The sequence below is a fragment of the Lampetra planeri genome, chromosome 14, assembly GCF_965212315.1.
Source record: "Lampetra planeri chromosome 14, kcLamPlan1.2.h2, whole genome shotgun sequence".
Lineage (NCBI taxonomy): Eukaryota > Metazoa > Chordata > Hyperoartia > Petromyzontiformes > Petromyzontidae > Lampetra > Lampetra planeri.
Window position 1 is genome coordinate 13,944,475 of NC_136120.1, and position 14,333 is coordinate 13,958,807.

General features: G+C 55.2%; 1 protein-coding gene across 2 annotated transcripts in view; it reads left to right on the forward strand.

The window, feature by feature from the left end:
• The window catches only part of LOC144722415 (receptor-type tyrosine-protein phosphatase kappa-like), a 146,555-nt gene that overhangs the window by 40,542 nt on the left and 91,680 nt on the right, over positions 1-14,333 (forward strand). For both annotated transcript variants that reach the window (XM_078600660.1, XM_078600661.1), the window contains exons 5-6: positions 3,436-3,551; positions 13,289-13,463. In XM_078600660.1, the coding sequence (XP_078456786.1) occupies positions 3,436-3,551; positions 13,289-13,463 (291 nt within the window). The remainder of the gene's footprint in view (positions 1-3,435; positions 3,552-13,288; positions 13,464-14,333) is intronic.

The window sequence follows — 14,333 nt, forward strand, 5'->3', positions numbered from 1 at the left end:
GCATCTGTGCGTGTGTCTGCGTGTGTCTGCATGTGTGTGTCTACGTGTATGTCTGCGTGTGTGTGTGTCTTTGTGTGTGTGTGGCCTCAATGTGCACATAGCCTGGCACAAGCGTCGTGGTGATGTCACCGCCACTTAGTGGCGAATGGCGGTTGTTGTTGTGTGTGTGTGTGTGTCCACCTGTACGCATCGATTCTGAGTGCTCATGCACGCACGCAAACGCGCCCGCAGTTTTGACGACACCTGGGCTCGTCTATCCGTGAATTCAAAATTATCTCCGATTTTTCGCCACTCGCAAAAACGTTTCGCACTTAGGAGATAATTGCGCGAGGCGTCAGCTGCTGCGTCGGCGGCAGCGGCGTTCGGATTGAGCGCTCGCTCCGCGCTCGCTCGGCTCTGAGCGAGCGCAGAACCAGCTCCGTCTGTCACGCTCGCTTCTCCATCGGCACTCGGCGCTAACGAGCGGGAGAAAGTGACGCGGGATTTAGCCGAGAAATATTTAACGATGGCCCCCACCAATAAACACCCCCCCCCCCCCATAAAAACAAACTCGATGCGCGCACAAATTAATGGAGCATCGCCCACCCATGACGGCGGCGGCGGCGCTCCTCACCGACGCTCGCTCGCTCGCTCGTGTGCAGCGCTGCCACGGTGACTACGACGGTGACGCGGTGCGGGGAGCCGCTCTTCCACCACCCCCCACCCCTTGCTCAGCTGCGACGTCGTGTCTCTGTGTGCAGTGCGTCTCTGTGTGTATGTGTGTGTAGTGTGTGTCTCTGTGTGCAGTGCGTCTCTGTGTGTATGTGTGTGTAGTGTGTCTCTGTGTGCAGTGCGTCTCTGTGTGTATGTGTGTGTAGTGTGTGTCTCTGTGTGCAGTGCGTCTCTGTGTGTATGTGTGTGTAGTGTGTGTCTCTGTGTGCAGTGCGTCTCTGTGTGTATGTGTGTGTAGTGTGTGTCTCTGTGTGCAGTGCGTCTCTGTGTGTATGTGTGTGTAGTGTGTGTCTCTGTGTGCAGTGCGTCTCTGTGTGTATGTGTGTGTAGTGTGTGTCTCTGTGTGCAGTGCGTCTATGTGTGTATGTGTGTGTAGTGTGTGTCTCTGTGTGTATGTGTGTGTCGTGTGTGGCTATGGAGACAAAGGCGGCCAGGCGTGGTCCTGGCCACCCACCCCCTCCTGTGCCATGCCGGCCTTCATCGGTGCTCATGAACAGCAGTTGCCTCAACAGTTTGTTAAGGGCTACGAGCGGATCTTTGTTTCTCTGTGTGTAAAGTGTGTGCCTGTGTGCGTAGTGTGTGTGTGTAGTGTGTGTAGTGTGTGTCCGTATCTGTGTGTAGTATGTGTGTCTGTATCTGTGTGTCTGTGTGCATAGTGTGTGTGTCTATATCTGTGTGTAAAGTGTGTGTCTGTGTGGGTAGTGCGTTTCTTTGTGTATTGTGTGTATGTGTTTGTAGTGTGTGTGTGTCTGTGTGTAGTGTGTGTGTCTGTATCTGTGTGTCGTGTGTGTCTGTATCTGTGTGTTGTGTGTGTCTGTGTGCCTAGTGCTTTTTTTCTGTATTGTGTGTATGTGTTTGTAGTGTGTGTGTGTCTGTATCTGTGTGTAAAGTGTGTGTGTATGGGTGTAGTGTGTGTGTGTGTGTAATCTCTCCGTATAGTGCGCGTCCCTCTGTGTACATTACTAGGCGCTCGCTAGCAGCACTTGCCCCAAAAGCATGTGTGGGCTACACAGGGAACCTTTGTCTGTGTGCATGTTTGCACCGGTCTTCACTCGCAGCCACAAACTGCGATCTTGGAACTGGGATTTTCCAAGAACACGATTCCATGACACAATCACCCAGTGAATGTCATAACTTATATTTCTTGTTCCCCCTTTTGGTTCCTTCCCATCCCTCTCGCTCGCTCTCTCTGCCCCTCTCGCTAGCTCGGACAGCTGGTTTCATTTCGTGTAATTAATTCAAATTGCGTGGACCTTCGCCAGCGGTCCGAGCCAGCGCCTCGCTGAGACGCAAGCCGTGTTCCTCTCCAACGCCGAGACGCAAGCCGTGTTCCTCTCCAACGTTGTGTGGAGGTTGTGGCCGCTGACCGGTGGGGGTGGTGGTGGTGATTGTGCCGCTGCGTGGTAGTGGTGGTGGTTGTGTTGCTGTGTGGTAGTGGTGGTGGTTGTGTTGCTGCGTGGTAGTGGTGGTGATTGTGCCGCTGCGTGGTAGTGGTGGTGATTGTGCCGCTGCGTGGTAGTGGTGGTGGTTGTGTTGCTGCGTGGTAGTGGTGGTGGTTGTGTTGCTGTGTGGTAGTGGTGGTGATTGTGCCGCTGCGTGGTAGTGGTGGTGATTGTGCCGCTGCGTGGTAGTGGTGGTGGTTGTGTTGCTGCGTGGTAGTGGTGGTGGTTGTGTTGCTGTGTGGTGGTGGTGATGGTGGTGGCAAGAGGTGCCAAGGTAACGTTGGGTGAGGAATTCCCACAATGAGAATAATTATTATAATCATTATGCAGATTACAATAACGTTGATGATTACAGCGATGATGTGACAATAATAAAAATTATGGTTATTATAATGACCCTGATGACAACGATGATGGCTCTTCCATAGGACACAGAAGGCCGGGTGAAGGCCTTGCCATAGGACAGAGAAGGCCGGGCGATGGCCTTGCCATAGGACAGAGAAGGCCGTGAGAAGGCCCCGAGACTTCTGCCTTCTCCCGTTAAATCGGCATCGCCGCTCTACCCTGACCCCCGGGGCGGCGTGATGGACAGATATTGCAGGCTCCACGCCGGTGATTTACGCCGTGGTAAAAAAAAAACTTCAATTTTTGTCAGAAAATCCGTGCGTCTCTCAAAGGGAGGTGATGGAGGGCGGCACGGAAGCCATTTCGCTTTGTTCCCCGAGTCAGGACTCCCCGGGTGTGGGCGCAGCAATAAAACAAAAATAAATTCACGCGGATCGCGCTTTAAAAGCAAATGGCTCGGCACCGTGACTAGAATCATTGCTGCCTGCCCGCCCGCCGGTTTTTTTTATAGCGAATGTGCCAAAACCTTGCGGCTGCCCACACCCTGCTGTGTTCACGAAGAAAACGAAACCAAAAATCGAAAAGTGTGCGTAAAGACGCGGGCGGGGATGAGCACGTTGGCCCTACGTGGCAAGACAAAACAAAGGAAGACGCGGATCGGAGAGAGGGTGGGTGGGCAAGATGGAGACGTCATGTTGACCGTTACGGAAGGCTGGGGCAGGACACGGGCTCGACTTGAACGGTTGGTGGCCGGTGGTCGAGACTAAAGAAAGCATCCTTGAGGACGCCACCGCAGAGACGGAGCGACTGAGTTGCCAGGTGGATCGTTACAACGCAGGACCTTGAACCATGGCGACGGCTTGAGGGAGGCCCTCATCTGATGATGATCACAAATCCCTAACTCTTGCCTCCCCCCCCCCTACTCTCGCACATACAGACAAGGCCCCCCACTTCCTGCGGTTGGGGAACGTGGAGGTGAATGCGGGGCAGAACGCGACGTTCCAGTGCATCGCGACGGGCCGGAACTCGGGCCCCACACGCCTCGCGCTGCAGGTGAGAGCTCCACTCCCCTCCCTCTCGTCGCCGTTGGCTCGCTCGCACGGAAAAGCCGCCCCCTGCCTCGGGACTCGTTCTCAGGTGGCGCGTGGGAGGTGCGGTGGGGCACGTGGGAGCTGCGCTGGGTGCAGGTGTGGAGGATTCACGTTCTTGAGTGCACCACTTCCCCTGGGCTGTGGGGGCGTTTTTGTTTCCATCATTTAATTTAATTTAGTTTCTTTAATACATATACTTATATACAAACGTTATTTTGAATGTTTCTCTATACCACCTCTCAACTACCCCGTCACTGTGCCACGCTACACAGAACTTTTACGACTTTGTATAAACAGTCAAATCGTGCTTGTTTAGGGTAAAGGCTGATGAGGGGAGAGGGGGTGCCAGATGAAATTAAACCACGAATCGCGCCTTGGCGAAGATTTGCCTGACCGTAGCAGCGTGCTCGGGATTCACGCGATCTCCTTTTGTTTTATAATCCCCTCCATGCACCGCGTCCGCGTTCCCATGGGCGCCGGGCCGTGGACCCGCGACGAGTGAGGAGCGGCCCGGAGTCAGACTGCAGTGCGAGCACGCAGGCGCTCGCTTCGTTCGCGAGCTCATTTCATTGGCACCCCGGATCGTCCGCGCAGAAGCGGCGGTTAAATTGTATTGTACCATATTGTATTGTACCGTATTGTATTGTGCCCTATTGTATTGTGCCCTATTGTATTGTACCCTATTGTATTGTACCCTATTGTATTGTACCGTATTGTATTGTACCCTATTGTATTGTACCCTATTGTATTGTACCGTATTGTATTGTACCCTATTGTATTGTGCCCTATTGTATTGTACCCTATTGTATTGTACCCTATTGTATTGTACCGTATTGTATTGTACCCTATTGTATTGTACCGTATTGTATTGTACCCTATTGTATTGTACCCTATTGTATTGTACCCTATTGTATTGTGCGGCTCTCTGCCGCGTGTTGCTGTTCGGTGAGATGTCCAACGTTTTTCTCTGCCTGCCGGAAGGGGGCTTCTTCACGAACTGAACACCGAACAGAAGCTCAGTTGAGTTCCTGTAGAAGCTCCCAGAATGTGGAGTGAAACGTCAGACATCACGCCCAACGACGCGAGCACAACCCAAACCGGGGGGGTGTGGGGGAGGGAGCTCACTACATTTGCCTCCAAACTGAATTCCCGTCGAATGTGCGTGGTTTTCCCTGCTTTGTTATTTCCCGAGGCGGCTGTCTGAAGCGGCTTCGCTGCGATGACTCCCCTCTTTCTCATCCCCCTTCAGGGCCACTTCGAGCGAAGCCGCCCGGGCAGACCGCCGCGGCGTAAACTCGCGGCGCGATCCTGCGTAACGCCGCCTTGATTTCCTTAATTGGGTTTGGAGTTTGTTGTGATTGATTTCCTCGGGCCCTCCCCGTCGGGCGGAGAGAGAGATAATCTAATGCCGGCGGAGGCCGTGTCTCCCGGCGAGCGGCGAAAATGAGATTACGCGGACGGCGCCGCCGCCACGGAGACGTGCGGGAGAAGTGCGGGAGACGCGGAGAGCTCGATCGAGTTCGAGACGAGAACAGCGTCGTCATCGTCAGTGGCAGCAGTGTCATCATCATCATCACCATCACGAGTGCCGTCATCAGCATCATTAGCAGTGGTATTATATCACTGTCATCAATTTAATAATCAGCATTGCCATTCTCATAGTGTTATTGTCGTCAGTAGTGCAGTGGTATTATCAGCGTCTTGATTATCAGCAGCAGCAGCAGCATCATAAGTCCGCGGCAGCTCTGGCAGAAAGAATGTGCGCCGCATCATCTCACACCGATCACAGGGTCTCATCGTCGTCATCAGCCACGATCATTCCGCTGCTGGACGAAGGCCTCCCAACGGTGTCGCCTTCAATCGCGGTTCCGCACAGCAACGATCCGGCCAGCACCTTCAGCCGATTTCGTGTCTCCATCTCTCGGCTGCCGCTCCGCGTTTAGTCTCGACCACGGGGCGTCGTCCCTCCTCGCCGTGGCGAATCCCGGCCCAAGCCAGGCCTGGCTCTGTCACAGCCCTGCCTCTGACTGTGCAAGTCGTCACGCGCTGCAGTGACAATGGAGTCGACGCTGTAACTTCAGGTGCAAATGCTGCTGCTGTAATTTTAATTGGCGGTGGCCGCTTGGGTGAGGCCCTTCATCCGACAGTGGATTGATCGTAGCTGACGATAATCATTTGTAACCGTAACCGCCGATGGCATGCGTGTCCCAAGCCCAGCTAACGTCCCTTGATTGTTTCCCGAGAGAATCCCACGCACGGCAATTAGATCTCGCGCGAGATGGCCACACAGCGCCGATCACCCGTCTCCCGGGCGAGGAAAGCGAACGCGTCCAGACGGCGGCGTCGAGAAGCGGGAAGCGAGGAGCGAGCGAGGTCGAGCGGCACCTGCCAATTAATGGCCGTGGATGAAAGGCGGAATTCCCGGAAAGGGAGATGCGATCGACAGAGACGCCGGGCCCCACTCAAAGCCACTAATTGCTAATTGCGTGATCGACCCACTTAAAGGACACTTGCGCCTCACAAGTTTATTTTGAATGCCACTCGCAATCAATAATCTACACCCCCCCCCCTTCCCAAATTACGAAAAACAAACAAAAGGAAACTGGTGAAGGGGCGCCGAGGGGATGGCCAGGAGTGGGGACTGCCCAGCGCACCGCCGTGTCCTGTCGCGGACTGTCAGTGCTGCCGAGTCGAGGCACGTGGGACCTGCCGCGTGTGCCCTGTGGCCACGCCAGCACTCGTCGTGATTGAGTGGCATTATGAACGAACATCATGATGACGAGGATGATGATGATGACGAGTGCCACCTTGCTGCGCGAGAAGGCAGTCTAATTATGGTAGGGTAAACAGTTGACCCTTTGTGTTTGTGTTTAAGGGGATTCTAAAAGCGTCGTACTGGAGCAGTACAACACCGTTATGTGTGTTACTGCAATTCATGTGTGTGTGTGTTACCACGACTCGTGTGTGTGTGTTACTGCGAATCGTGTGTGTGTCTCTTCAGCACGAGTGTTTTTGTGCCATGAGAGTGAATGCGGCTTTGATTGCGCTCTCCGTGTGAAGTCGAGGTTAAACTCAAAAACCTCGGCCACTTTCGTTTGGGAAACGAAAGTGTTAACCGCCGCCCGAGTCTGCGTCCCTGCGTCACGCTCCTCCACATCATACAACACGAAATCCCTCTCCGCACAACTGTTCTCTTTCTCTCGCTCGCTCGCTTGCTCGCCCACCCGCTCGCTCGTACACTCACCCACTTCCTCTCTCTCACACGCTCGCTCACACGCTCGCCCACTCGATCCCGGTGCGCAATGGCGCGGCCGTCAATCGCGGCGTTTTTCCGAGCGCGCTCGTAATCCGCCCCACGTCAGAGTTCCATTTCCGACGTGGACTGAAGATGCGAGTGGGGCCTGGAGTCAGACGCTGGGAGTAGAGTTGGAGAGCGTCGATCGCGGTCGATGGAAGCGCTCCACGGCGTCGCGTGCGTTGGCCACGGTGTGTTATTGCCGCCGCAACGCCACTTTGCAGCTGCGCCGTGGAGCGAAGGAGGAAGGAGAGTTGTGCGTTGCGCACCGCGGGCGCTCTGACGCTCGCCAGCGCGTGGTGGTGCACGGCACCCCGTGCACAACCACGCGCTGGCGAGCGTCAGAGCGCCCACGGTGCACGGCACCCCGTGCACAACCACGCGCTCGCCAGCGCGTGGTTGTGCACGGGGTGCCGTGCACGGGGTGCCGTGCACGGGGTGCCGTGCACAACCACGCGCTCGCCAGCGCGTGGTTGTGCACGGGGTGCCATGCACCAGGGGCCGTGCAGGGCTCACTCCTCCACGCCGCTCGGGGCGGGATGGCGGAGTTCAGCGAGCAGTAGCTCTGGCGAGGAGGGTGTCAGAAACCCTTAAAGCCATTTGGCCAAATTACACGAGACCACGTAACCCCCCACTCCCTGCTGTGAGAGAGAGAGATAATGCTCTCAGACGAAGTTGGAAAGTCCGCTGCTCGCGAGTGACATTTTACGATATCACGCTCTTTCGGTTGAATGGAAGATCGCTGCTGGGAGGTCATTCATTCTCCTCTGGAATTCCCTCCTGCCCCCCCCCCCAGACACGCTTGCTGTCTGCTCCCTGCTTCTGTAAAACATCTGTTAGACGCAATCGCATTTAAACATCACTTTATAAATCCACATTCTATTGGAATGTTCATACTCACAGAGACCCATAGACTTACACAGAGACCGATGCCAGACTGCCTCTCTCTACAAAACAGCTGTGCCCACCGATTCTATGGGTCGATTGGATTTGCACGCAATAGTCATGCACATTCACATTGTTTTATTTCATCGCCTGTGCTCTCGCCTGGCCGAGTTTACATTATTCTCTTTCATTAACCAGGATTCCTAATCTTGTCCCAAGGCCAGAAGGCAGCCTGGCCGTGTGGCTACATGATAAGAGCCGATTGCCCTGTGGGTTTTGTGGGTGCAATCTTGGCGGGCGGTGGGCAGTGGGCATGGTGCTCTGCGGGCACCTGCCCAGGGGTCTGCGTTGGCACCCTCAATTTTAGTTTGTGGCCCACTTTTGTGGCCGCGTTTGGGAAAGTCCGCTGGGTGACTCCTCATCCGCTGGGTGATTCTGCGTCCGCTGGAGGAGTGAGCACCAGCAGCACCGGCACCAAACCTATTCCCATCACGACAACCACCACCGATATCCACCTCTTTCGTCAACATCATCATCACCACCACCACCACCACCATCACAACGACCATGCACGTTGCCACCGCTGCCACCACCACCATCACCAACACCATCACCACCACCACAAGCACGCACAAGGCCCAGCTTGGTAATGCGTAGGGCAGCGACGGTGGCACTTGCATCGGACCTGGTCTCGTCTGGCCGCTGTGATGAGTTATTCATGTTCTGAGGCCCCACCATTTGCCCCGGTCTGGGCGAGGGGGGGGGCATGCACAGCCCCCCTCCACCCCTCCAGCCCTTGACCCCCTCCTCCCTGTCTACATCACTTGGAATGTTTCCTTCTCCCCGGCATATTTTTTTTTAATCAAAATGAAACCGGGTGCACTGGAGCACGTTCACAGGACCGTCCCCACAGCTCCCTCGACATAAAAACGGGCATTGAAGATTAAAGATTCAAAGTGACGCTGAGAGCGCTTTAAGAAGCTTCCCCTGCAGGAGACGCAGTGTCCGTGCCGCCGTGAGCAAGGACGGACACGGCAGCCCCCGGCGAGCCGCCTCTTCTCCATCGCCAGCACCCACTCTGCCCACGACACCGCGCTCTGCCATCGCTCTTCAGCATCAAACTCCGACATCACACTCCGACATCACACTCCGACACCGCTCTTCAGCACCATCCGACACATGGCGCCACGTCCCCACCAGTTGGGTAGTGGCCTTCCACATCAAGACTCCAATAGAGACCCCATAGAGACCCACAGATTCCCATAGAGACCCACAGACTCCCATCGAGACCCACAAACTCGCGTAGAGACCCACAAACTCGCCATTAACACATCGACGATGGTGCGAGATAAGCCGCTTGTCACGATGGGCTGCCACGTGCTCGTAAGACTCACGTGGGTGTGTGTGGCCTTCACTGGTGCTCGCTAACACCACTTACCCCGAAAGTCTGTTGAGACTGTTCGGCGGATCGCGGCCTTTGTGAGTGTGTGGAGTGGTAGTTGTGTGTGTGTGTGGAGGGGTAGTTGTGTGTGTGTGGAGCGGTAGTTGTGTGTGTGTGTGTGGAGTGGTAGTTGTATGTGTGTGGAGGGGTAGTTGTGTGTGTGTGGAGTGGTAGTTGTGTGTGTGTGGAGGGGTAGTTGTGTGTGTGTGGAGTGGTAGTTGTGTGTGTGTGTGGAGGGGTAGTTGTGTGTGTGTGGAGGGGTAGTTGTGTGTGTGTGTGTGGAGTGGTAGTTGTATGTGTGTGGAGGGGTAGTTGTGTGTGTGTGGAGCGGTAGTTGTGTGTGTGGAGGGGTAGTTGTGTGTGTGTGGAGCGGTAGTTGTGTGTGTGTGGAGGGGTAGTTGTGTGTGTGTGGAGTGGTAGTTGTGTGTGTGTGGAGGGGTAGTTGTGTGTGTGTGGAGCGGTAGTTGTGTGTGTGTGGAGCGGTAGTTGTGTGTGTGTGGAGGGGTAGTTGTGTGTGTGTGGAGTGGTAGTTGTGTGTGTGTGGAGCGGTAGTTGTGTGTGTGTGGAGGGGTAGTTGTGTGTGTGTGGAGGGGTAGTTGTGTGTGTGTGGAGGGGTAGTTGTGAGTGTGTGGAGGGGTAGTTGTGTGTGTGTGGAGTGGTAGTTGTGTGTGTGTGTGGAGTGGTAGTTGTGTGTGTGTGTGGAGGGGTAGTTGTGTGTGTGTGGAGGGGTAGTTGTGAGTGTGTGGAGGGGTAGTTGTGTGTGTGTGGAGGGGTAGTTGTATGTGTGTGGAGTGGTAGTTGTGTGTGTGTGTGGAGGGGTAGTTGTGTGTGTGTGGAGGGGTAGTTGTATGTGTGTGGAGGGGTAGTTGTGTGTGTGTGTGGAGGGGTAGTTGTGTGTGTGTGGAGCGGTAGTTGTGTGTGTGTGGAGTGGTAGTTGTGTGTGTGTGGAGGGGTAGTTGTGTGTGTGTGGAGCGGTAGTTGTGTGTGTGTGGAGTGGTAGTTGTGTGTGTGTGGAGAGGTAGTTGTGTGTGTGTGGAGCGGTAGTTGTGTGTGTGTGTGTGTGGAGGGGTAGTTGTGTGTGTGTGGAGGGGTAGTTGTGTGTGTGTGGAGGGGTAGTTGTGTGTGTGTGTGGAGGGGTAGTTGTGTGTGTGTGGAGTGGTAGTTGTGAGTGTGTGGAGGGGTAGTTGTGTGTGTGTGGAGGGGTAGTTGTGTGTGTGTGGAGTGGTAGTTGTGTGTGTGTGGAGGGGTAGTTGTGTGTGTGTGGAGGGGTAGTTGTATGTGTGTGGAGGGGTAGTTGTGTGTGTGTGGAGTGGTAGTTGTGTGTGTGTGGAGGGGTAGTTGTGTGTGTGTGGAGTGGTAGTTGTGTGTGTGTGGAGCGGTAGTTGTGTGTGTGTGGAGGGGTAGTTGTGTGTGTGTGGAGGGGTAGTTGTGTGTGTGTGGAGTGGTAGTTGTGTGTGTGTGGAGCGGTAGTTGTGTGTGTGTGGAGGGGTAGTTGTGTGTGTGTGGAGGGGTAGTTGTGAGTGTGTGGAGGGGTAGTTGTGTGTGTGTGGAGTGGTAGTTGTGTGTGTGTGTGGAGGGGTAGTTGTGTGTGTGTGGAGGGGTAGTTGTGAGTGTGTGGAGGGGTAGTTGTGTGTGTGTGGAGGGGTAGTTGTATGTGTGTGGAGTGGTAGTTGTGTGTGTGTGTGGAGGGGTAGTTGTGTGTGTGTGGAGGGGTAGTTGTATGTGTGTGGAGGGGTAGTTGTGTGTGTGTGGAGGGGTAGTTGTGTGTGTGTGGAGCGGTAGTTGTGTGTGTGTGGAGTGGTAGTTGTGTGTGTGTGGAGGGGTAGTTGTGTGTGTGTGGAGCTGTAGTTGTGTGTGTGTGGAGGGGTAGTTGTGTGTGTGTGGAGCGGTAGTTGTGTGTGTGTGGAGTGGTAGTTGTGTGTGTGTGGAGGGGTAGTTGTGTGTGTGTGGAGGGGTAGTTGTGTGTGTGTGGAGGGGTAGTTGTGTGTGTGTGGAGGGGTAGTTGTGTGTGTGTGGAGGGGTAGTTGTGTGTGTGTGGAGTGGTAGTTGTGTGTGTGTGGAGGGGTAGTTGTATGTGTGTGGAGCGGTAGTTGTGTGTGTGTGGAGTGGTAGTTGTGTGTGTGTGGAGCGGTAGTTGTGTGTGTGTGGAGGGGTAGTTGTGTGTGTGTGGAGGGGTAGTTGTGTGTGTGTGGAGGGGTAGTTGTGTGTGTGTGGAGTGGTAGTTGTGTGTGTGTGGAGCGGTAGTTGTGTGTGTGTGGAGGGGTAGTTGTGTGTGTGTGGAGGGGTAGTTGTGTGTGTGTGGAGGGGTAGTTGTGTGTGTGTGGAGGGGTAGTTGTGTGTGTGTGGAGTGGTAGTTGTGTGTGTGTGGAGTGGTAGTTGTGAGTGTGTGGAGTGGTAGTTGTGAGTGTGTGTGTGTGGAGTGGTAGTTGTGAGTGTGTGGAGGGGTAGTTGTGAGTGTGTGTGTGTGGAGTGGTAGTTGTGTGTGTGTGTGGAGCTGTAGTTGTGTGTGTGTGTGGAGCGGTAGTTGTATGTGTGTGGAGTGGTAGTTGTGAGTGTGTGTGTGTGGAGTGGTAGTTGTGTGTGTGTGGAGCTGTAGTTGTGTGTGTGTGGAGGGGTAGTTGTGTGTGTGTGTGGAGTGGTAGTTGTGTGTGTGTGGAGCTGTAGTTGTGAGTGTGTGGAGGGGTAGTTGTGTGTGTGTGGAGCTGTAGTTGTGTGTGTGTGGAGTGGTAGTTGTGTGTGTGTGGAGGGGTAGTTGTGTGTGTGTGGAGCTGTAGTTGTGAGTGTGTGGAGTGGTAGTTGTGTGTGTGTGGAGTGGTAGTTGTGTGTGTGTGGAGCTGTAGTTGTGTGTGTGTGGAGGGGTAGTTGTGTGTGTGTGGAGCTGTAGTTGTGTGTGTGTGGAGCGGTAGTTGTGTGTGTGTGTGGAGTGGTAGTTGTGTGTGTGTGGAGCTGTAGTTGTGTGTGTGTGGAGCTGTAGTTGTGAGTGTGTGGAGTGGTAGTTGTGTGTGTGTGGAGCGGTAGTGCAGTGCTGAGCGTGATGCGCTACAAACCCGGCGACCCGAGTTCGATTCCCGCTCACAGCACCAACACCAGTGACGATTATCTGAACCAGTCCTGGGCCTCCCCTTAGTAGATTCAGCCTCAAATGAGTACCCGGTGCGGTGCACAAACATCGTCGCAAAGAAGACAAAGGCGGCCGGGCGTGGTGCTGGCCCACCCGCCTCCTCATACGCAGTGTCGGCCTCGTAGGTGCTGCTCGTTAACAGCACTTGCCCCAAAAGTCAGTCAAGGTTATAGGGGGGATCTGTGTCTTTGTTTGCGTGGGAGGGTGTGTTTAAAGGCATCCATGCAGAGGAGAGTCGAGTCACTTAGTGCTCTGCGCTGCGTATCCAGCCGCCTGGGTTTGATTAATCTCCACAGCCAACATCAGTGGCGAATAATATCTGAACCGCTTCTGAGCCTATCCTAGATCGACTCGGCTTCATTGGGTGCCTAGTGTGGTCTGTAATCATAAGCAATGGGGAGACAAAGGCGGTGTTGTTTCTGGCCACACCACCCCCTGGGTACACCTTGCTGCCCTTAATAGGCGCTTACGGGTAGAGCATCACCAGCGGTGTGTGCGGATGGCTACGTGGGGTCTCTGTGTGTGGGGGAACACGGGTGCAGGGGTTAACGCGCAGACCTGAGACGTTGGAGCGTGACGCTCACACCTGAGACGATGGTGTGGGAGGGTGCGTGTGTGCGACGTGCAGACTGGTCGTACAGAGCAACTAGTACGTCGCTGCGCTCCGAAACCCGGCGACCCGAGTGTGTCGCCCTGCGAGCGCCGTGTCACCCTGTGAGTGCGTCGTAGCTGTGCCATGCACAGCTCTTCGCTGTGTGTTTGGGCTATACCTCGCCTTGTTTGGCATGATGTTCGACGTTTTAGTCTGGCCCCCAAACAAACTAAAATAAAATAAATCGATCCCTCCCTTCTTCCACCTTCTCTCACTGTCCCTTACCGGTCTCACCCCGACCTTCCACGTCACCCCCCTGAACCCATGCTCCCCACCCTGCCCCCCCCCCAACTCCCGTCCCGCAGCGCAGTAACGGCGAGGACGTTCCCATGACGAGCACCAAGATGGTGAACCACCGCCGCTTCTCCGCCTCCTTCGACATCCGCCGCGCACGCAAGCGCGACGCCGACAAGTACCGCTGCGTGGTGCGCTCTCCCGACGGATCCGGGGTCTCCAACTTCGCCGAACTCTTCGTCAAAGGTGCGGCGCCGTTGGGGGGGGGGGGCGGGGGCCAGGGGTGGGGGGGTTGGGGTTGGAGGGGAACTTGCGGAGCGGATGATCGGAGATGGAGCGACGAGAGAGATCGGCTCTCGGTGGAATGTTGCATCGTGAAGCTGGCAGGGGGTGGCGGCTTTGGGGGCCATCGGACGGATCGCCGGTGACGAAGTCCGTTCGCGGAGCGACGTCGTACGACCGGACGATGCACGGGTTTTGGTATCCAGGAGACCGGCAGGAGAGAGGAGCCGGCAGGAGGACCGGGTAGTGCTGGGGGTGGAAATTGATCGGTGGGTGTGGAGATTGGTAGGTGCAGTTCGCGTAGTTTTGCGTGGACAGCTCGTTGTGCGATTTGTCTGAAGAGATGCAAGGGATTAGTGTCTAGCGGTCGGTGGGGAGACGGCGGCTGGCTGCACCGTGGCGCCCGTGGCACGCACCAAGCGCACACCCGCGCGCCTGGTGGCACCGGGTAAATACGAGGAAGCTGGCGCACGCGGGCGGGCGGGCGGGGGGGGTCTGCGTTGAGTCGCGCCCATCTGCCAACGCCCCCTATCCTCCCCCGGCAGCCTCCTGCTCCCGCTCGGCGCTGGCATTTCAGGAGGGAGCCAATTACAGGCGGCTTTCATGAAATAATTACGGCTGGCATCTGACATTTGGAAAGTAAAGATGCCACATGCCTGCGCCGTTGTAAAAAAAAATAGTTGTTGCTGTTTTTGTGTTTACTTTCTAACGTTTAAATGTGTTCACAAAAAAATATATTTATATTTCTTGTCCTTGTATTCTCAGCGCAACTTTTGAATGAGATTAAGAGGCAATTTCGCGAATGTCCTTTCAACTCGGCGTGTTTGTTTCTCA